This window comes from Pleurodeles waltl, chromosome 6, assembly GCF_031143425.1.
Source record: "Pleurodeles waltl isolate 20211129_DDA chromosome 6, aPleWal1.hap1.20221129, whole genome shotgun sequence".
Lineage (NCBI taxonomy): Eukaryota > Metazoa > Chordata > Amphibia > Caudata > Salamandridae > Pleurodeles > Pleurodeles waltl.
The window spans coordinates 1,605,138,671-1,605,160,407 of NC_090445.1; the positions used below are offsets into that span (position 1 = coordinate 1,605,138,671).

General features: G+C 44.3%; 1 protein-coding gene across 1 annotated transcript in view; it reads right to left on the reverse strand.

Annotated features, from left to right (window-relative positions):
* Positions 1–21,737, reverse strand: part of LOC138301222 (ficolin-1-B-like) — a 129,738-nt gene that overhangs the window by 31,690 nt on the left and 76,311 nt on the right. The window contains exons 10-12 of the mRNA XM_069241467.1: positions 13,257–13,384; positions 7,783–7,912; positions 3,055–3,189 (exon numbers count right to left, since the gene is read on the reverse strand). Of these exons, the coding sequence (XP_069097568.1) occupies positions 3,055–3,189; positions 7,783–7,912; positions 13,257–13,384 (393 nt within the window). The remainder of the gene's footprint in view (positions 1–3,054; positions 3,190–7,782; positions 7,913–13,256; positions 13,385–21,737) is intronic.

The following is a 21,737-nucleotide window of genomic DNA, read 5'->3' on the forward strand; positions in this document are numbered from 1 at the left end:
ACCTCTCGGCAGCCTTCAACACTGTCTGCCACCAAACCCTCTTCGACGCAGGAATCCGACACAAGGCCCTGGACTGGCTCGCCTCTTTCCTCGCCGAGTGAACCCAGAAAGTTTGCCTCCCTTCCAGTCCCCAGCAACCAAGGTCATCTGCGGGGTCCCCCAAGGGTCCTCCCTCAGCCCTATCCTCTTCAACATTTACATGACCCCGTTCGCCAACATCCTCCGCCCCCACGGAATCACCATCACATTGTACGCAGATAACACCCAGCTCATCATCTCCCTCACCAGGAACCCCACCACCGCCAGGACAAACCTCCATGCCGGTCTCCTCGCCACCACCAATTGGATGACAGCAAGCCACCTCAAACTCAACTCCAACAAAACCGAAATCATCATCTTCGGCCCCACCAGGACAGTATGGGACGACTCCTGGTGGCCCACCGCCCTAGGACTGCCCCCTCCTCCCACGCACGCAATCTCAGCATCATCTTAGACTCCTCTCTCTCCATGACCCAGCAAATCAATTCTATAACTTACTCCTGTTTCATCACCCTCTGCATGCTGCGTCAGACCTTCAAATGGATCCCCATAAAAACCAGGAAAACCGTCTCCCACGCACTCATCAGCAGCAGACTATACTATGGAAACGTCCTCTACGCTGGTACCACAGACAAGCTTCAACAGAAACTCCAGCGGATCCAGAACGCAGCTGCACGGCTCATCACGAACCTCCCACGCCACAAACACATCTCCGCCCACCTCAGACTCCTTCACTGGCTACCCATCAGCAAAAGGATCACTTTCAAAATCCTCATCCACGCCCACAAATCCCTCCACAACACTGGACCAGTCTACCTCAACGAAAGAGTGAACTTGTCTCCTCCGATCGGCTGACCTCGCCCTCGCCACAGTCCCCCGCATCCTTCGCACCACCTCCGGAGGCAGATCCTTCTCCTACCTTGCCTCCAAGACCTGAAACTCCCTCCCCACCAACCTACGCAAGACCCAGGACCTCCTGACCTTCTGAAAACACCTCAAGACATGGCTTTTTGAACAGTAATTGGCATCCCCTCCCCCCTTTCTTCCTCCTTCCCCCCCCACAGCGCCTTGAGACCCTACCGGATGAGTAGCGTGCTTAATACATTTTTTAATTGATTGATATGTTATGTTAGACCTGTCAGAACTACAGTGGTCTTCCCTCAAACCTTTTGCCTTACTCCTGTAATGCTGAATTAGTTTTTGTTTGCCTTAGGACTGCTAACCAGTGCTAAAGTGCTTATGCTCTCTCCTTCAAACATGATGGAATTGGCTTACATCCGATTGGCACATTTCATTTACTTGTAAGTCCCTAGTAAAGTGATACTACATGTGCCCAAGGCCTGTAAATGAAACATTACTAATTGGCCACCCACATAAATAGCTTTTTAAATGTGCCACAGGCCTGCATTTGCAGCCTGTGTGTGCAGTTCCAAACTGCCATCTCGACCTGGCAACATAAACCTTTTGCCAGCCGTAAACCTTCCTTTTTTAATACATATAAGCCACAATGGAGGTTCTGAGTTCTGGCATGATGGGACATCTCTAACTTGATAGGGAAGGGCGACGCTGTCGCCTACCACACTTGCACTTCAAAGGAACTGACGGAGCTCATACACAAAAGACTTCACACTAGGCCAGGGATCTGCAAAGTCGGTCCTGGAGAGCCGGGTCCATGCCAGATTGTTAGCATATCCACATTTAGAAAAGAGATGTTTCAGAAATTAAAATATTTCTAAATGTGGATATGCTTAAAAATCTGGCATGGACCCGACTCTCCAGGACCGACTTTGCAGAACCAGGGCAGGGAGACAGAAAATCACATAGATTTCTGTAGGGTGGGAAAATTCAGTGGTTTCTCCCACTTCAAAGTGGGTACCAGGTATAAAATTGGAATCCTCAGTCCCACTTTTCAAATTTCTTCTGGACCTGTGGAAAACTCTGAAGAAGGACTGCTCTGCTGCTCTGCTGCTCTGCTGCAAGAAGGACCTCCCAGCTGCTCTGCTGCTCTCCTGCCCTACTGCTCTCCTTCCAGGGGGACTGCTCTACTGTCCTTCTGATGGAGGAAGAAGGACTGAAACTACAAACTTGAACCAAGGATCATCAGAGTGTCTCCAAGGGCAAGTTAGCTGGCTAACACTACAAAATAAAATGATGGATGGAGTGTTGAAACTTTTCAAATACTCACCCCTAATCACAGTTCTGAGTTTAATCCATTGTTATTTTGCTGGCCACATAACCCCAGTTTGGAAACAGCCATATGCAAATCAGTCTTGACCCTGCTCCCCATGGAAACAGTCCAGCCGAACTGCCAAGCCAGGTCCTCCCTGGACCGGAAACAAGCATCCTGGGACTGGTTTCTGGGTAGCGAGCAAGGGCCCACATCTGGACATATCCTGGCCACTTAGAGCAACTTTAGCAACACAAAAGGATAATGGATGGAGTCCTGAATCTATTCAAACACTCCCCCCAGTCACAGATCTGGGCTAAATCCATTGTTCTTTTGCTCACCATGCCATGCCCAGACGTGGGTCCCTCCCGGCCTGATGCAGAATTTCTTTCTACAAGCCAGCGAGAGCCCCTTGATCTGCCTCTCGAGCTATTTATTCAATGCAGGTGAATCAGGAGGTCACTCAAGTATGGGTAGTAATTCCTTCACTTATTTGGCTGTCATTCATTGGAACACGCTCCCTCCCCATCAGCGCTCAACCTCTGACCTTACTACATTTGTTAAATTGTTGAAAACTTGGTTGTTGCATTGCTACATTTGTTAAATTGTTGAAAACTTTGTTGCCTCTCTACATTTGGCTCCTGGGGTGGTGTTTGCGTTAGGAGGGTTGTCCAGCTCCAGGATATCACTTTTGGGGTGACTGTGCACTTTATAAATGCCATAAATAAAAATAAACGGGAGGACGCTGCCTAATGAACACATTTGATTATCACATATTGGTTGGAGGTATGAGGTCAATGGTTGTGTTTACATTTAATTTGCCAAGTATGGATTGCTAAATTGCTCACCTGCATTGCCATCTGTAAAAGCCTCATATATCAGTTTATACTTTTCAGATTCTCCTGCTATTTTGAAGGCGCTATATTTGGCAAACGAGCTGTTCCTCTCGAAATCCTTAAGATCAATGCGTAGCTCATAAATCCCTGTTAAGAAACCAATAAATTCTGTGTAATTCTTTGCAAACAGACATCAATTTCATACTTCAAACCTGCAACAAGGAAGACAGCTGGGTCCTGAATATGACTGGAATAAAATACCTTTTGTAAGGAGCCAATCAAAAGACAACCCTTAAGACATTTGCTTTCTGAAACCCAGCACACTAATATACCTGATCCTTCCTTCCTTGGACCAGACTGTCAATACAACGACTTGGAAATGTGAAACATTTAGCAATCATGTTTACTGCATTGTGATTGATGAACATCCACACTTGCATTTCACTGTCTGATTAGAGGTGCTGAAGTCACGCTTGCTACACTTGCCACATATGCTTTAATTATCCCTTTTAATTGTCATATTCATTTTCTGAGACCATGATACGCCAGCAGCCCCACTCTCTTTGTAACCTCAGTAATCATCGTTTGATGTGCAAGCACCACGTCAGTCTGAGGATGGTAAGGTACTGTTCTTAATGCGAGAAGCCCAGGGAAAAGAAGAATTACATTGTTTTTGCAGTCCAACTACCCAAAGCAGTGTTCGGACAAGATGTTGATTTAAAAATATTGAGTTGCAAAAATATCGAGTTTTTAATATTGTGACAGAAATATTGTGTGCAAAAATATAATTGCAAAAATATTGTTATTTTAAGATAAGAAATATTGGGGCACTTTTCTTGCGCCCTTTAGCACCCACGTAACGGCACCAAGTGTGCGCCAATTTTAAAATAAGGTGCACCATGGCTGTAGTTAGGGGACTAGCGTCAGAATTTTTGACGCTAGTCTGGCGCTTTGCAGAATTAGCATAAACCATTTTGAGGCTAATCATGCAAAGCACTCAGAGGCCCATTGTAACCAATGGAAGCCTCCTTTTAACACCTGCTCTGAGCAGGCGTTAAAAGTATTGAAAAAATGGTGCCAAGAAATCTCTTACACTTCTTCTGCCCCGCCTAACGGGGGAACGCCCTCATTGCATACATTATGCCTGGCGCAGGCATAATGTAGCACAAAAGGTTACAAAAAGTGGCGCAATGCATGCATTGCGCCACTTTTTAAATGTGGTGTGGTGTTTTTGGCCTTAAAACGCCACATTAGCTTAAAAATGACGCAATATGGCGTTAGAATGGCGCTGGGGGCTCTTAAATATGCCCCATTCGTTTTTAAGTCTCTTTGTGTGTTCAAATAATATTTTATTTGTCTATGTTAGATATTGTTTGTATAATTGTTGTTAATGTTTTTAAATACAGTTTGTAATTTTAAGTTATTTATATTTTAAATGTAATTGTAAAATAGTAATTTGTAGTGTTCTTGTGGGTTGTGAGGTTTGTTGGAGCACAGGGTGGGAAGTAAATCAAGTAGAATTAATGTATATGTTTTATTTTAATTAATATTACTTATTTATTTGGTTATGAAATATGTATATTGTGTTAATATTATTTTATATTTTAGGTGCCGGTTGTTGGGTTTGTAGGGGTACAGGGGGTCATTATGACTTCAGTGGACGGTTTACATCATCCCCTGAAGTCTCAACGGGCAGGCTGCCACCAGTGGGGCCGCCTCCCCGCGGGTCCCATAACGAGTTTCTTGCTGGGTCAGCGAGCGGAAACAGAGTGTGTATGGTGCACTGCAAAGCAGACAGTGAACTCTGCAACGGGCCTAGCCAGGGGGGCCCCTGCACTGCCCATGCCGAGTGCATGGGCAGTGCAGGGGCCCCTCTGGGGCACCCTGCACCCCGTCTCCACCAGCCTTTACATGGCAGTGCTACCACCATGTAACCGCTGGCAGAGAGTGGGGTCGTAATCCCCAGGGCGGCGCTGCTTGCAGTGCTGCCCTGGCAGATTAGGACCGCCAGCCCATCGGTACGCGGTTTCATAGTGGGCCTGGCAGTCTGACCACAGCACGACTGCTGCAGTCATAATGTGGCAGTCAGACTGCTGCTAAAGCGTTCAGACCACCACTTTGCCGGCGGTCAGACCGCCACAGTGACTCTGGCAGCCAATAGACCACCAGGGTCGTAATGATCGTTGCACAGACTGGAGTGGGAATAATAAATGTTACCCCTCCTGAATCTAACGCTTTCACTACTGTTGCACCGCCTGGGGTCGGAATAGTAAACTTTGGCGCTCTTGAGTCCAACGCTTTCACTACTGTTGCACAGACTGGAGTGGGAATATCAAATTCTACCCCTCTTGAGTCCAACGCTTTCCCTACTGTTTCCCCAACTGCACTGGGAATAGTAAATTTGACCTCTCCTGAGTCCAGTACTTTCCCTACTGTTTCATATATTGGAGTGGGAACATTCAATTTTACTCCTCTTTAGTCCAACGCTTTTCCTACTGTTGCATAGACTGCAGTGGGAATAGTCAATTTTACCCCTCCCAATTCCAAAGTTTTTCCTACTGTTGCACAGCCTGGAGTTGGAATATTATGTGTATTATTCCTAGAAATTATAGTTTTGTTAATATTGTTTAAAATTATATAATTAATATGTTTCTGTGTATTTGAAATTCTATTTTTTTTAATACATAATGTTTCTAATACATAGTAATTTTTTAGTAAGATGTATTCTTTTAAATATTATTTACTTTTTACGTGTAATTTAATTAGAATGTTTTTAATATTGTTTCATTTTGTTTGTTTAGGTTTGTAATTTATTATATATATATATATATGTATATACTTGTTTTATTTTTAAATTAAAAAAATTGTAAATTATAATATAAATTAAAAATATTTTAATAATAGTTTTACATTATATATGTGCTAATAAATATACATACATACACATAAATATGTGTGTCTGAATAAATATATATTTATATATTGTTTATATTATTTAAATATGTTTAATTTACTTTATATTACTGCTACATGTTAATATATTTAATGTTTACTATTTTAACTATATATATATATATATATATTAACATAAAGATATTTGTTGTATACATTTTTCAATATTATTGTAAAACAATATTTTTTTCGATATTTTTGCATTTACAATTATAAGTATAGGAAAACAATATTTTTGTGCTCAATATTTTTGTCACAACATTTTTGCATCACAATATTAAGGGTTTTGATATTTTGCCAGTGAACCACCTAACGCATTATGCCAACCTCTTTAGACAAAAGGGTCAATAAATCATACACTTTCCTTCTGATAGGCTTTTCTTGGACACATTACCAAACTGTGTAGCTTCTTGCACAATATTACGTTTGAAAAGTTCTGGGACACATTTTGATTAAGTTGGTGAAATTTGTGTAATTCCCTAATTTTGCACTATGCAAAATTTCTGAGATGACTTGAAATTTACCATCTCAATTTTTTTGTGAACTGTTTTCACACAAGACTCATTTGTGCAAAAATTATCTTTGCTAGAAGCATTCTACTGACACCATATTGTCTGGTATTTTTAATAGTTTTAAATGACGCAAACTCTGAAGTGAAAAAGTGATTTCAGATACCTGAAAAATATACTTTCACAAAAAATAGCCACATTTTGCAAGAACAAATACACAGTTTTGCCCGTCTATCCTTTTTAAGTCACTTGGTGAATTATATGCCTTTCAGGATGGGTCTTGTACAGATGTAGTTTCACCCTGCCCGTTTACCATATACAGTAATTGATGACTCTGCCAGGATGATCGGCTGTATGTAGGTTTGCATCCCCTGTTCACCCTTCTCTGCCATTTTTGGGATAATCCTGCTGAGCTGATTTTTAGGGTCTAAACTACAGACAGGTGACAAACAAACTTTTGTACCCAATATAAAATTAGAGATCACTTTGTGTCCACTTCTTTCTCATGATTCGATGACTTTCTTTTATATCTGGGTTCCCTGCTCCTGGCTTTCCTCTTCATTCCTATGTTTGTTCAGCTCATTGAGCATTTTGGTCTCACTGTGTTTTGAATGGTTGAAGAGTATCCTTCCACTGCTGCAACAGCAAATTGCAGTGCATGGGGGGCTATTTTGTCTTCCCCCATCTCTCCTTGTCCCTCCTCATTTCCTGCTTTCTTTCCTATAACATTGCCTTAAGTGCCTGTTTGACCAACCTCCTTTCTTTGTCCATCATCCACTACTATATTGGTGTGTGACCATCTTTAAATGATTTGCTTGCATGCACAGGGGCCATCTTGGCAATCTCTCTAAGATGGCTGTCGAGAGTTACCATACACAGTCACCAAAAATCACTTGGAGATGGCTACCATGCATATGTATGCAAAGGCAAACATGTGTGCACCTGCACAACCACCATCTTGTAATGCTTTTTTAAAAAGAAAACCTATTTGAAGATGGCCACTGTGTGCATGCATGAATGGGCGGCATCTGTTGAAAATGGCATGAGCAAAACTAACAGAACAAGGCAAGAACTATTGGCTTTGCCAATGCTTGCTGTACCTTGTAATCTCTGTGTGCCCCTTGCCTGGGTATCCTCTGCTTCCCAAACTCTAGATTTTGCCGTGTGTCTTGCACTTCCTTGTTAATAAATATCCAAAGGCCAGCTACTAAAGTAAGATATGATGGAAAGGAATAGCAAATACATCAGTAAAGTCCAATATGAATGTCTATTACTTTACCAAGTGATGTTAGATAATGAAGATTATCATTTCCCAACCAGAACTCTGTCAGTCGGTTGCCAAAGCCTCGCTTATACATATTCCAGTCCCGAAAGAAATCAACCGAGCCATCAACGCGTCTCTGGAACACCTGGATGGAGAAAACAAAGGAGCAAACAGTCATGGCTGAAGCCCAAGAATAGAGAGGAGAAGATATGGAAAGCTAAGGCTAGAGGGTTGTTTCTTTGCATCTTTCATGTGGGAAACATACAGTTGACCGAGAAATAAATGATACCAAATATTTTCCTGAAGGCAAGGGGTTGACTGAGCAGTAAATTCTCACAGGCAGTGCTGATTCAAGGATTCTTTTAGCCAGAGGAGCGACATTTAACTCCTCTTGACAACTCAAGAGCAGCAATTTAATGTGTTTTCAGGACTAATAGGAAGAGAGTGCCTCGTGTTTCATAAAGAATTTAGGGAATGCTCCGAGTTCAGCATACTTTATAGGAGCAGAGAATTAAACCACCGTGAGCCTCTTTATGAGTGACGCAAGCAATCCTCATGAAACCAGCAACAGCAGTTGAAGGCTCCATGGGGATCAAAGAAACCACAATTCATAGATATTATTCCCCTAAAACCTAGAACGGAGATTATTTGTAACACCTCCTGTCCTTCAGGCGTTGCTGATGCTCCTGATATAGATCCATATAGGGGTCATCCTGGGACGGATTCTGACCAACTCAAAATAACACTCTATAAATGGATTAATGGAAATCTAAACCTATGATACCCCAAACGTTTGAATAATTAGAGGGCATTTTACAGAAAACATGTGTGACTCCAACACTATACACTATATGCACAGATGCGTCAAGCAGAGATGTGTTCTCACCCCATTTTATCTATTCTATTTGTAAATGACCTACCAGTAGGTCTAAATCTACTTCTTTTTACACCTAAGATCCTGGTGGAGGAAACATAATTGCACTGTTGTATGCAGACTAGACTGTATTATTAAATCAAATGTAAGCCACAATGCACAGCACTACAGTTCCATAATTCCATAATCCAAGTTTGCTAGACTTGGCATCCCTGGCATGGTACTCCCCCAAACATTTTGCCTTCACCCTTTCTGTTTGCTGAACTCTTTTTTGCTGGCTTTAGGACTCCAAGCAGTTTACCACTGTTAACCAGTGCTGAGGTTCTTGTGCTCTCTCCCCAAAACATAGTAAATTGCCACATTTAATTTACTTGTAGGTCTCTGGTATATGGTATTACATGTACCCAGGGTCTGTAAATTTAATGCTACTAGTGGGCATGCAGCAGTCATTGTGCCACCCACTAAAGTAACACTTTAATCATGTCCTAGGCCTACCACTGCAGGCAGTAGGGCAGTTTTACACTGCCATTTCGACCTCGCAAAACAAACCTTTAGCCAGACCTAAACCATCCTGTTTAATACTTGTAAGTGATCCCTAAGATAGTTCCTAAATACCCATAGGGCAGGGTGCATGGTATTTGAAAAACAGGATGTGTGGGTCTACGTTTTGCATGTCCTGGTAGTGAAAAACTCCTAAAGTCGTTTTCCACTGCTGTGAGCCCCACCTCTTCCATATGCTAACTCTGGGTTACCTTATTACATTTAATAAGTGTTAACTTTTGATTAGAAGCAGATAGAAATATGCTGTTTGGACTCAAATAAATTGAAATATAAAATCCTCTTTAACAGTAAGGTCAGATTTTAAGTCACAGTTCTGAAAATGCTACTTTTGGAAAGTTGGCATTTGCTTGTCGTAACCACACTGTCCTGGGCCACATGACTGTGAATGACTCTGTGGTGGGGCTTGTGTATTCTTTCCCAACAGTGACACAAAGGGGACTAGATGTGGGGACCATCTTGCCAGGATGGCTGAGGATGGAACTGTGCCTGGACCCACTTACACTTCAAAGGGTTTAGCATACAGAAACGAACCTGACACCAGCCTATTGTCACTCGAGACAGGTTGAAGGCTTGATACGAGAAGAACTTTCCAGAACTAAATGTGGGGATACGACATGGTATCCCCTCACATACAAAGACAACAGATATACATATTGGACCCTCAGAACCAATCTTCAGTACACTCCCGGACCTGTGGAAGATTCAGAAGAAGAACTGACCTGCTGCCAGAAGGACTGCCCTGCTGGCCTAGTGCTGAAAAGACTGCCTTGCTGCCCTGCTATCTGAATAAGGTGGACTGGACCTGCTCATGGAACTCAGGATCACCATAGTGACTCCAAAAACTAGTTGGCTGACTTACTGTGTGAGTTATAGGCATATAACAAGCTCCTGATGCCCTGAACCCTGCTGAAGGCCTCTGCTGGAGTCAGACCTGACCCCCTAAGTGGTGCCCTCCAGGTCCTGGACCTTTAGAGGTGGTGTTGGTGGTACTGCTCTTGCCTAATCCTAAACCCAGGGACTTAGAGCATTTTTCAAGGAAAACTACTTGGCGATCAAGAGAAGACTGGGACCTTCCTGTCAGCCAATTCACCCCAGGTGCATCGTTGGTCAGTCTGCCTTCATCCATCCAGCATTTCCCAACTGAAACTTTTCCTTCCATCATTGATGACTTCAACAAGACTTTATCCAGCTGCTCCCTGGCGTCGTTGGCTTGTCCTCTGACACAGCCTGTTCCATTGCCCCACTGGACTCTGCCTTCTCAAGAACTTTCCTAAGTCTGAAGGTAAGCCAAGAAAGGGTCCAATCTATCCCTTGTATGAGACTCACGCTCCATTGCAGTCAGCCTTAACCTTTGACATTCACCCAGCCTTGCAAGACCAGACACCCTCAGTTGGCGCTTTCAACTTTTAGGTGCTAGATTTTACTAAAAACTTTTTTTAAAAAACATGACTTATGTTCTACTGATTGGATTTAATTTGTTTTGGTGTCATTTCATGTATTCAAATTTACTCTGTTTTTCTGTATTGGTTTGGGATGTTTTTTGCTGTTGTGTTTTCACTTTATAATTGTTTGTGTGCTGCAGAAACATTTTACACATTGCCTCTATGTTAATCCTGACTACTTTTGTGCCAAGGTACCAGAGGGTTAAGCACAGGCTAATTTAATGGCATTTGCAGTTCATCCTGACAAGGACTATGGCTGTTGCCTGATTTGGGCTTCCACCCCCACAAACCAATAACCCAATTTCTTCCAAAGGTCAATGATATAAACGTTAATCATGGGAAAATCCAATATTCATAATTTATCGTCAAGAACAGTAGCCGGAGCATATGCTAGCTCAAGAGCCAGCTTACAGTTGCCAGATATGAAGAGTTATTAAGCACTGAGTGAGGCATGGCTGCAACACATACACGATTCGTTAGAGGGTGGTAGGTTTATAACTCTGGGGAAGAGCAGTCTACCTTTATGATTAGTTATGGCAACTCCTGCAATACAGTGAGGTACGCAAAGCAGTGAACAGAACAACATGTGGCCCTACTTAGTCATGGGGACTAAGACTCCAGATCAGATTTAAGGCACGTGTAGGAGATGAACACCTTCAAAAAACAAGAAATCAAAAAATAGGCAAGAAGTCACTAATGTCATGCTGCTGTTAGCTTACAGAAGAAGACTATCGATCCACTGGCTAAGGGAAGAGGACTTGACATGTTTAACTGGCTGAGGAATACTGAAAAATGGTCACCTGCTGAGGAGGCACATCTAAAACAGCTCAGAAAGGCTGAAACATGCAGGTGTTCGGGTAGTGATTTTCTTATGCCTGGACATCAGGAATGTTACTTTCGTAATTGTAGCCAAAATCTAGTTGCCTCCTTTCAGATAATCAAAAATGTGCCATCTAGATTAATTTCAGACTGAACTGGCAAACATGACTGCATTTTCTTGACTCAATGGGATTGCTGAACTTCTGAAAATTCCTGAAGATTTTGCTTTTCAACAAGCAGAAGGTAGTCAATAACGGTTGTGGGGCTGTACAACACACATTTTGGGCAGCCTAGTGCTATAATGCTCACATCATTCATTCATTGTGACTCTCAATATTTTGGGCATTCATAAAGCAGGCATCTGTTAATGCACGTCATCCCTTCTTGAAAGACAAAGGTCACAATTTTGGTTCTGGGTAAACTAGTCAACCATATCTATTAGATATGGTGTCTTTCAATTTGCAGGTTCCAACTGAAAAAAGGATCTACAAAGAAAGTCGATTGCATTTTGATTGTCCATTGATTAGCTTGGGTTTCATTTTCCCACGTTTGGGCAGCCCCATCACAGTGACCTTTGCACGGGCCAGGTGTTGTTTCTTTTCTAAAAGCAGGCCTTCCATTGTTGAGCCCCAACTCATCATGTTTGGTTGTTGCCAAGGACTGCATTCCTGGCCCTCACATGCTTCCCGAACCCCTGCTTACTTCTGCTGGGGCCTTTTACAACTCTTCCATACTTTTCCAGAGTGTGAGGAAAGTTCAATTTGGTGGCTTACCTTCCTGCATTTATAGTTAAGAAAATTGATTGTGTTCTGACCCTCTTCAATGTGTACCCAATCATGACAGTAACACGATAAGGTGAAACAACTGCTGGGGCTGTGGAGTGGTAGAATCAGTGGTAATGGGTAACTATGGACAATAGATCCTTTTTATGTGTGGAAAACATTTTGATACATTTTTAAGGATTTGTGGCTTTTTGTAGACCATTACATTTTACAACTGGGAATAGAGATTACATACATCAACATTACAAGCACAAAACTGTCTCTCAGAGCTTGCAGTAAGCTTCCTTCAAAGGGCCTGATTATGACCTTAGCGGGGGTACTCTATCACAAATGTGATAGAACTCCCGTCCGCCGTATTACAAGTTCCATTATCTCCTATGGAACTTGTCAAATGGGCACGATAACCGGCACGTTTGGGACGGAGTATCCCATCCTCCAAGGTCGTAATCAGGCCCAACGTGTCACACATAAGCCGAGAACCTTTCAGTCCTAGTGCTTAGAGTCTGCTTCCCTGGCCTCTGAGTGGGAGAATGGCAAGTGGAGTTAGTGTGTGACTTGGAATGCATCAGTTGGCCTTCAGTCTTCCTCAGGCTATGTCGCTTATAGAATAAAGAACTCATTTTAAACAAACTAAAGAAGATGCTCTCTTCTGCCACACCAAGAGTAGGAAAAAAACATTCTCCATCACAATTCTGTAGTGTATGTTGGTTATTGCTAGTCCAATTGCTTTATGATTATTTAAATATTTTCCGGTACGCCTACTGTTTTTTAACCGTTTGCCTGTACTGGTGAGAATGATTTTTTTTTACTTTCTCTTGCTGTTTCTGGTAGAAAATTGCCAATTATTGTTTATGCTGTTGACATAAACGTGCCATCTGTGCAAGTGCTGCTTCAGGAGGTCCCATAATGTGGTAAGGAACAGAACCATGTATTACAAACTTGCAGGATTTTATTAATAAACAGATGCTTCATTGATTCACATACTATCCCTCCAAATCATTGCTGACTTACAATCCACCCTCCTCCATCGGTGTCCATGTCACAAAACACAGTCATGGTTTTCCCATCCTCAGGGTAGATAGTGTACCAGCCACTCAGAATGGTCCCTTTTTGCAGTAGTTCCTTGCAGTTTCTTGCCCCTGCATCAAGGGGTGGTGAACATAAAATAGACAAACAGAGCAGAAATGAGTTATATTAATTTAGAAACCCACACATGCATGCGCACACACAAAATCACAAATGTAGGCTATATGAGATGTTATCAATCACCCACTGAGGATATACAGAAACCCACAATAAAGCACGCACAGTCAACTTTAAAGAGAGTACTACATAATATATACCGACAAGCTACAAATTATCATACACTTAAGTTGAATCACTTAATTCATTGCTTAGTAGGTAAGTACCCCAAAAGATGGAAAAAATAACCAGAAACAATTCTGTAAGTTCAGTTCCACCCATGTTCCCATGCATTATAAAGGACGTTGGCATTGTCAGCATCCTCCTTTTTTCTGCCTGTGACTAAGACAAGAAACACCAGGACTATTATGAGATTCCTGCTGGAATTGAGTCTCTTTTTTAAACCACTATCTTCCCAGCTTTGAAAAAGGAGTGTTGTATTGAAAACATTTTTCCCCGCAGTTTTGGCATTTTTCTAAGAGGTAGTCCATTTTTCCTAATTTTATGGTTTCAGCCTACTTTCAGTTTGTGGTAGAAACAGGTGTGAAATCCATGGGTGATCCCAGAAAGCCATGTATTTCTGAAAATAGACAAAAGTCTGAATTCAGCAAGAGGTCATTTGTGCAGATCACTGAGGGTTTTCCCAATAAATCTAATTGTTACAATAAAAAAATATTGAAAATGAGTAGAAACAAACAGCCACTTGTGACATTGTTTTCACCTGTACCTTCTTGTCACGATGGCCAATTAACAAGAGCAATATACCACTTCATCTGATAGACCCTTCTGGTCACAAGGATATATAGGTTTCTAGTTTCTCCAAAAACACATGAAACAGAGAGCCAAAAACCGAGCTGCACCTTAGAGTGATTTTTTCATTGTGTACCAATAATATAGTCATATGTAAAATATAAAGAGTGGAACATGAGAATGAAGGAAACCTAGATATTTCTGAAAGGCACAAAGGTACTGAGTTTAGGGACAGTGGATATTTACACACCTCTGATTTTTTTAAGGTAACTTTACTATCCTGTGGTTTAGGGGGCATTTTGCAAAGTGTCTTCTTTCTAGCACAGTGGCTCATATTTGGAAGCCAGAAATGCGGAGGGATCCAATTGGTAATAACACATGTTTTACTAATCTATGCTCCAGCGTGGCTCCAAATAAAACCAAGATCACACTTGTGTCGCTGGCCCTAGTGCCTGCAACAGAAAACACCCAATAGCACAACATGGAGAATTAGATTTCATCCAGCAAAATCAACACTTTTTTAACAATGTGGGTAGCTGCGGAATTTGAACCTAGCTCCACCAACAAGGGAAACTACAATACCCACACACTTCTCAAGACTAGACACCTGTGGAAGTCCAGAGTGGTGTGACATGTGTAGTTCTCACAAGGCTTTCTTACGCAGAAGCCCTTGTAAACCTCAAACATTGGCTAAAAATCCACATTGTTCTCACACTTCTGTGGGAGAAAGTTCAAATTTGTGAGGATCCACAAATTTCCTATCACCCAACATTTCCCCATGGCTCCCGATAAAAATATTACCCCACTTATGTGGGTGGGCTTAGTGCCCACAACAGGAAAGAGCCCAAAATGCAACATGGACGCATCACATTTTCACACTGAAAACTAATCATTTTTTTCAAATGTTACTTGCTGTGGAATTTGGGCACTAGATCCGCCGGCAACCATGGAAACCTACCAAAACCAGACATTTATGAAAACTAGACACTCTGGGTAATTATGCAAAGTGGCATACTGATGTAATTTTGGGAATTTCAAGAAATAAGCATAACGTCAAATTCAGCAATTAATGCTGGTTTAATTTAAATTCCACCCAGGTCTAGGTGTGACGTGCATGGATCTCACAAGTTTGTATTACCCAGAAACCTTTGCAAACCTCAAACTTTGGCAAAAAAACACATATTTATCACACATGTCTGAGAGGGAAAGTTCCAGAACCTGCAGGGATCCACAAATGCCCTACCTCCCAGCATTTACATTTGTCTCCCAATAAAAATAGTACCCATCTTGTGTGGTTAGACTAAGCACCCATGATAGGAAAGGGTTCAAAACACAACAGGGTCAGATCACATTTTTCCACTCAAAAACAACCCTTTTTTTGCTATTTGGGTAGCTTTGGATTTTGGAATCTAGCTCACCACCACCTAGGTAAAACCGCACATTTGTGAAAACTGTACATCCGGGGGAGTCCAAGGTGGTGTGATGTGTGTGGATCACACACTGCTTTCTTTCCCAAAACCCCTAACAAATCTCAAGTTTTAGCGAAAAACACACATATTCCTTACATTTCTGAGAGGGAACCTGCAGGAGGGAAGGTTCCATAATCTTCAGGGATCCACAAATTTCCTACCACCTAGTGTGCCCATATGTCTCCTAATAAAATAATACCCCACTTGTGTGGGTGCACCTAGCGCCCATGATAGGAAAGGGCCATAAACGCAATATGGATGGATCACAATTTTCCACTCAAAACTGACAATTGTTTGCGTTTTGGATAGCTGGGGATTTGGGCCCTAGCTAATCTGCTACCCAGGGAAACCTTTCAAACCTGCACAAGTTCTGAAAACTAGACACCTGGAGAAGTCCACGGTGCCATTACTTGCATGGCTCCCTAGAGGTTTCTTACCCAGAAGCCCTTGCAAACCTCAATTTTAGATGAAAACACATTTTCCTCACATTTCTGTGAGGAAAAGTTCTGGAATCTGCAGGGATCCAAACATTTCCTACCACTGAGTGTTTCCTCTTGTCCCCCAAAAAGCCCACTTGTGTGGGTGGCCCTATCTTCTGTGATAGGAAATGGCTCAAACTGCAACAGGTATACATCAAATGTTTCACTAATAAACAACATTTCTTTCAATTTGATGCCAGGGTAGGCCGCCACATCCTTGTGCTGGTTTTGGCACCATTTTGAAATCCCTGGTGTTTAGTAGGCTTGCTGCTCCACAGGGGAAAATTGAGAGTAAACCCCTTCTCTGCTTCCCAGGAAGGCGGGGGGAGACTGCTTTGCCCCTTTAGGTGGTGCTATGGACCAATGCCAGAGTAGGACGCTTGCAAGCATTTCTTTTGCCCCAGATACAAAATCCCTCAAGTCTAGTGGGCTTTCTTCCTCCCAGGGAGGTGGAGGGTGGCAGATTGGGGTAAAGTTAATTGTTTCCCTTCCAAGAGGGACAGACAAACTGTTGTGCTCTTTTGTGGGATGGAAGCATGGTCCTGCACATTGTTGGCCACCCCACCATGTTTTTTTGTTACTAAACCTGTCGTTTCTAGTGGGCTTTCTAACTCCTGGGGGTGGCAGATCAGGGCAAAGGACACAATTTGACCGCTTGCCTTTTTTTCTCTGTCCACTCCCTAGGGCTGAGCAGAAAAACTGATTTTCTTGGGAGGGTGGTGAAAGCCCAGGTCCTTGCCCTAGGTGCTGCCACCCCCCCCTTTAAAAAGATCACAGGTGTCTATTGGAAGTGGCAGGCAATCATATAACACTATGATTGCATGATGCTCTGCATTGAAAGCAAGGTTATAATTGAGTGTGAAGAACAGGGCTATTTTCAGTCCCCTCAATGCTCCCAAGGAAACGAGGAATTAGTTTCCTGGGTGCCAGCCCTGCCAATGGATGTGACTACATCACTGACGCAATCCCGTTATTGGTAGGAAAATCACACTCCCTTGGCCATAGCAGAAGTCTCTCACGCTCTGACCCAGGGGATTGTGATGGGGAGGGCATCAGTGCAGCACATAACAGCTGCTGCAGTGCCTGATTCTTGGATGTGCTCTCCATGTCCATGTCACTCTAGTAGTTAAACACAGTGAAAAAGTGTGCAGTATGCAGCATTTCTCATGTGCACTTTATTCCAGGTGTGGAGCTCATACTTTCAGTTTAACTGAGAGGAAACAACCAATAAATAAGCATGTTATGTGTGCAGTTTTTTGGCAGTTTTATATGGTGTGAACTCAGCCAGATGGCATTGGAGTGCTCTACATGAGTACTAGATTACATTACACGATGTCAAAGGCTAGTGAAGATTAAGGCCCTCATTACAACCCTGGTGGTCGGTGTTAAAGTGGCGGTAATACCGCAAACAGGCCGTGAAAAAAAAAAATGGACAACCACTTTAACACTCCGACCGCCACAGCGGTAGAAACAAACAGTGCGGCGGAAACCACCAACAGACAGGTGGGAGACAAAGTACCACCCACTGTATTACAAGAGGCCTATCCGCCACCTTTTCCGGGGCGGAACCAACACTATCAAAAGCACAGCGGAAACAGTACACAGAAGGAAAAACACTCACCTCTTGACACCCAACCAGGAACCAGGACGCCATGGAGCCCGGACTTCAGGTGTTACCCATGTTGGTTTACCTCCTCTTCTACCAGGAGTACGAACTGCGGCAGCGGCGACCACCGTGAGTACTGCACCTACAACACAGGGGGTGGGGGAGGAAAGAGAGTGACACACACATGCAACACCCCCACCCCCACCCTCACACACTACAACATACATGCAAGTAGATGCAGCAACATTACATATACAATCCCCCACCCCCTGGAAGAACGCAAGGACAAAAGGAAATGATTGTAACTATTGTAAACATTAAAAATCCATTAGTCAAAACTCCAAATTCAGTATATACAAATATGTACACCAAATACACAAGTCCGGATAGTGTACTAATCATTGTCCGTAGACCACTGGGCCCAAAATGCATGGGCGAAGCCCACACATGATACGTGATTGGAAACGGAGAGAACACTGCTGGGGCATCAGATCAAAAATATACAGGCACCTCAGGCGGAGGGGGGCACCTCAGCCTGATGAACGCACGACGCCACTGCTGCACGAGGGGGCTCCATGCCCATTGCTGTATCCCGGGGAGTGCAAAGCCACAGTCCCTCAAGTCTCTCCAGTGGGTGGTTTGCACACTGCTTTATCCTGGGGGGTGCAAAGCCACAGTCTCTCAAGTCTCTCCAGTGGGTGGTTTGCCCACTGCTTTATCCTGGTGAGTGCAAAGCCACAGTCTCTCAAGTCTCTCCAGTGGGTGGCTTGCCCACTGCTCTATCCTGGGGAGTGCAAAGCCACAGTCTCTCAAGTCTCTCAAGTGGGTGGTTTGCCCACTGCTTTATCCTGGGGAGTGCAAAGCCACAGTCTCTCAAGTCTCTCCAGTGGGTGGTTTGCCCACTGCTTTATCCTGGGGAGTGCAAAGCCACAGTCTCTCAAGTCTCTCAAGTGGATTGTTTGCCCACTGCTTTATCCTGGGAAGTGCAAAGCCACAGTCTCACAAGTCTCTCCAGTGGGTGGTTTGCCCACTGCTTTATCCTTGGGAGTGCAAAGCCACAGTCTCTCAAGTCTCTCAAGTGGGAGGTTTGCCCACGGCTTTATCCTGGGGAGTGCAAAGCCACAGTCTCTCAAGTGGGTGGTTTGCCCACTGCTCTATCCTGGGGAGTGCAAAGCCACAGTCTCTCAAGTTTCTCCAGTGGGTGGTTTGCCCACTGCTTTATCCTGGGGAGTGCAAAGCCACAGTCTCTCATGTCTCTCCAGTGGGTGGTTTGCCCACTGCTTTATCCTGGGTAATGCAAAGCCACAGTCTCTCAAGTCTCTCAAGTGGGTGGTTTGCCCACTGATTTGTCCTGGGTAGTGCAAAGCCACAGTCTCTCAAGTGGATAACAGTCTCCACTGGTTCTGGAGGGTGCTTTGTGCCCAGAGTGCTTCATCCTGCCAAGGACTGAGGTAGTAGATGTATTTCTCCACTGGTTCTGGAGGGGGCATGGTGCCCAGAGTGCTTCATCCTGCCAAGGACTGAGGTAGTGGAGGTATCTCTCCACTGGTTCGGGAGGGGGCTTTGTGCCCAGAGTGCTTCATCCTGCCAAGTAGTGGCCAAGTAGTGGGTGTGATACTCCACTGGTTCTGGAGGGGGCCTTGTAGGAGGCTGGCCTGGCTTGTAGTGGGTACCAGAGGTACTTACACCTTGTGCCAGGTCCAGTTATCCCTTCTTAGTGTAGAAGAGGTGTTTCTAGCAGCTTAGGCTGATAGAAGGTAGCTATGGCAAAGCAGCTTAGGCTGAACTAGGAGACATGTAAAGCTCCTACTATACCACTGGTGTCATATTCACAATATTATAAGAAAACACAATACACAGAATTACTAAAAATAAAGGTACTTTATTTTTATGACAATATGCCAAAAGTATATCAATGAGTACCCTCAGTATGAGGATAAGTTATATATATATATACACAAGATATATGTACACAAACCAAAATTATGCAGGTAATAGCAAGAAAAGTTATGCAAGCAGTGTAAAGTTACAGTAGATTGCAATGGTAGCACATAGGTATAGGGGCAACACAAACCATATACTCCAAAAGTGGAATGCGAACCACGAATGGACCCCAAACCTATGTGAGCTTGTACAGTCGCTGGGACTGTAAGAAAACAGTGAGGGTTAGAAAAATAGCCCACCCCAAGACCCTGAAAGGTAGGTGTAAAGTGCACCTACTACCCCCAGAGAGCACAGAAGTCGTGATAGGGGGATTCTTCAGGAGGAACACACACCAGCAATGCAACAACAGTGGATTTCCGGACCTGAGTACCTGTAAGACGAGGGGACCAAGTCCAATAGTCATGACAGTGTCGAGAGTGGGCAGGAGCCCAGGAAATGCCAGCTGCGGGTGCAAGGAAGCTGCCACCGGATGGAAGAAGCTTGGAGTTCTGCAAGAAAGAAGAGAGCTAGGGACTTCTCCTTTGGAAGACGGATGTCTTACGTCACATTGAAGCTTGCAGAGGTATTCCCACGCAGAAAGACCGCAAACAAGCCTTGCTAGCTGCAAGGGTTGCGGTAGAGGTTTTTGGGTGCTGCTGTGGCCCAGGAGGGACCAGGATGTCGCCACTTGAAGGAGGAGACAGAGGGAGCGCCCAGCAAGTCAGGGAGCCCTCACAGAAGCAGGCAGCACCCACAGAAGTACCTGAACAGGCACTTGGAAGAAGAGTGAACTAGAGTCCACGCGAAGTCACAAAAGGGAGTCCCACTATGCCAGAGGACAACTCAGAAGGTTGTGCACTGCAGGTTAGAGTGTCGGGGACCCAGGCTTGGCTGTGCACAAAGGAAATCCTGGAAGAGTGCACAGGAGCCGGAGCAGATGCAAATCACGCGGTACCCAGCAATGCAGTCTAGCGTGGGGAGGCAAGGACTTACCTCCACCATACTTGGATTGAAGAGTCACTGGACTGTGGGAGTCACTTGGACCGAGTTGCTGAGTTCCAGGGACCACGCTCATTGTGCTGAGAGGGGTCCCAGAGGACCAGTGATGCAGTCTTTTGGTGCCTGCGGTTGCAGGGGGAAGATTCCGTCGACCCACTGGAGATTTCTTCAGAGCTCCTGGTGCAGAGAGGAGGCAGGCTACCCCCAGAGCATGCACCACCTGGAAACAGTCGAGAAAGCCGGCAGGATGAAGCGATACAAGGTTGCTAGTAGTCGTCTTGCTACTTTGTTGCAGTTTGGCAGGCGTCCTGAGCAGTCAGCGGTCGATCCTTTGGCAGAAGGTGAAGAGGGAGATGCAGAGGAACTCTGATGAGCTCTTGCATTCGTTATCTGGTGAGATCCCCAAAGCAGAGACCCTAAATAGCCAGAAAAGGAGGTTTGGCTACCTAGGAAGGAAGATTGGCTACCAAGAGAGGTAAGAGCCTATCAGAAGGAGCCTCTGACATCACCTGCTAGCACTGGCCACTCAGAGCAGTCCAGTGTGCCACAAACACCTCTGTTTCCAAGATGGCAGAGGTCTGGGACACACTGGAGGAGCTGTGGGTACCTCCCCTGGGAGGTGCAGGTCAGGGGAGTGGTCACTCCCCTTTCCTTTGTCCAGTTTTGCACCAGAGCAGGGCTGGGGGATCCCTGAACCCGTGTAGACTGGCTTATGCAGAGATGGGCACCATCTGTGCCCATCAAAGCATTTCCAGAGGCTGGGGAGGCTACTCCTCCCCAGCCTTCACACTTATTTCCAAAGGGAGAGGGTGTTACACCCTCTCTCAGAGGAAGTCCTTTGTTCTGCCTTCCTGGGCCAGGGCTGCCTGGGCCCCAGGAGGGCAGAAACCTGTCTGAGGGGTCGGCAGCAGCAGCAGCAGCTGCAGTGGAGACCCCAGAAAGGCAGTTTGGCAATACCCGGGTTATGTCCTAGAGACCCGGGGGATCATGGAATTGTCCCCCCAATGCTAGAATGGCATTGGGGGGACAATTCCATGATCTTAGGCATGTTACATGGCCATGTTCGGAGTTACCATTGTGATGC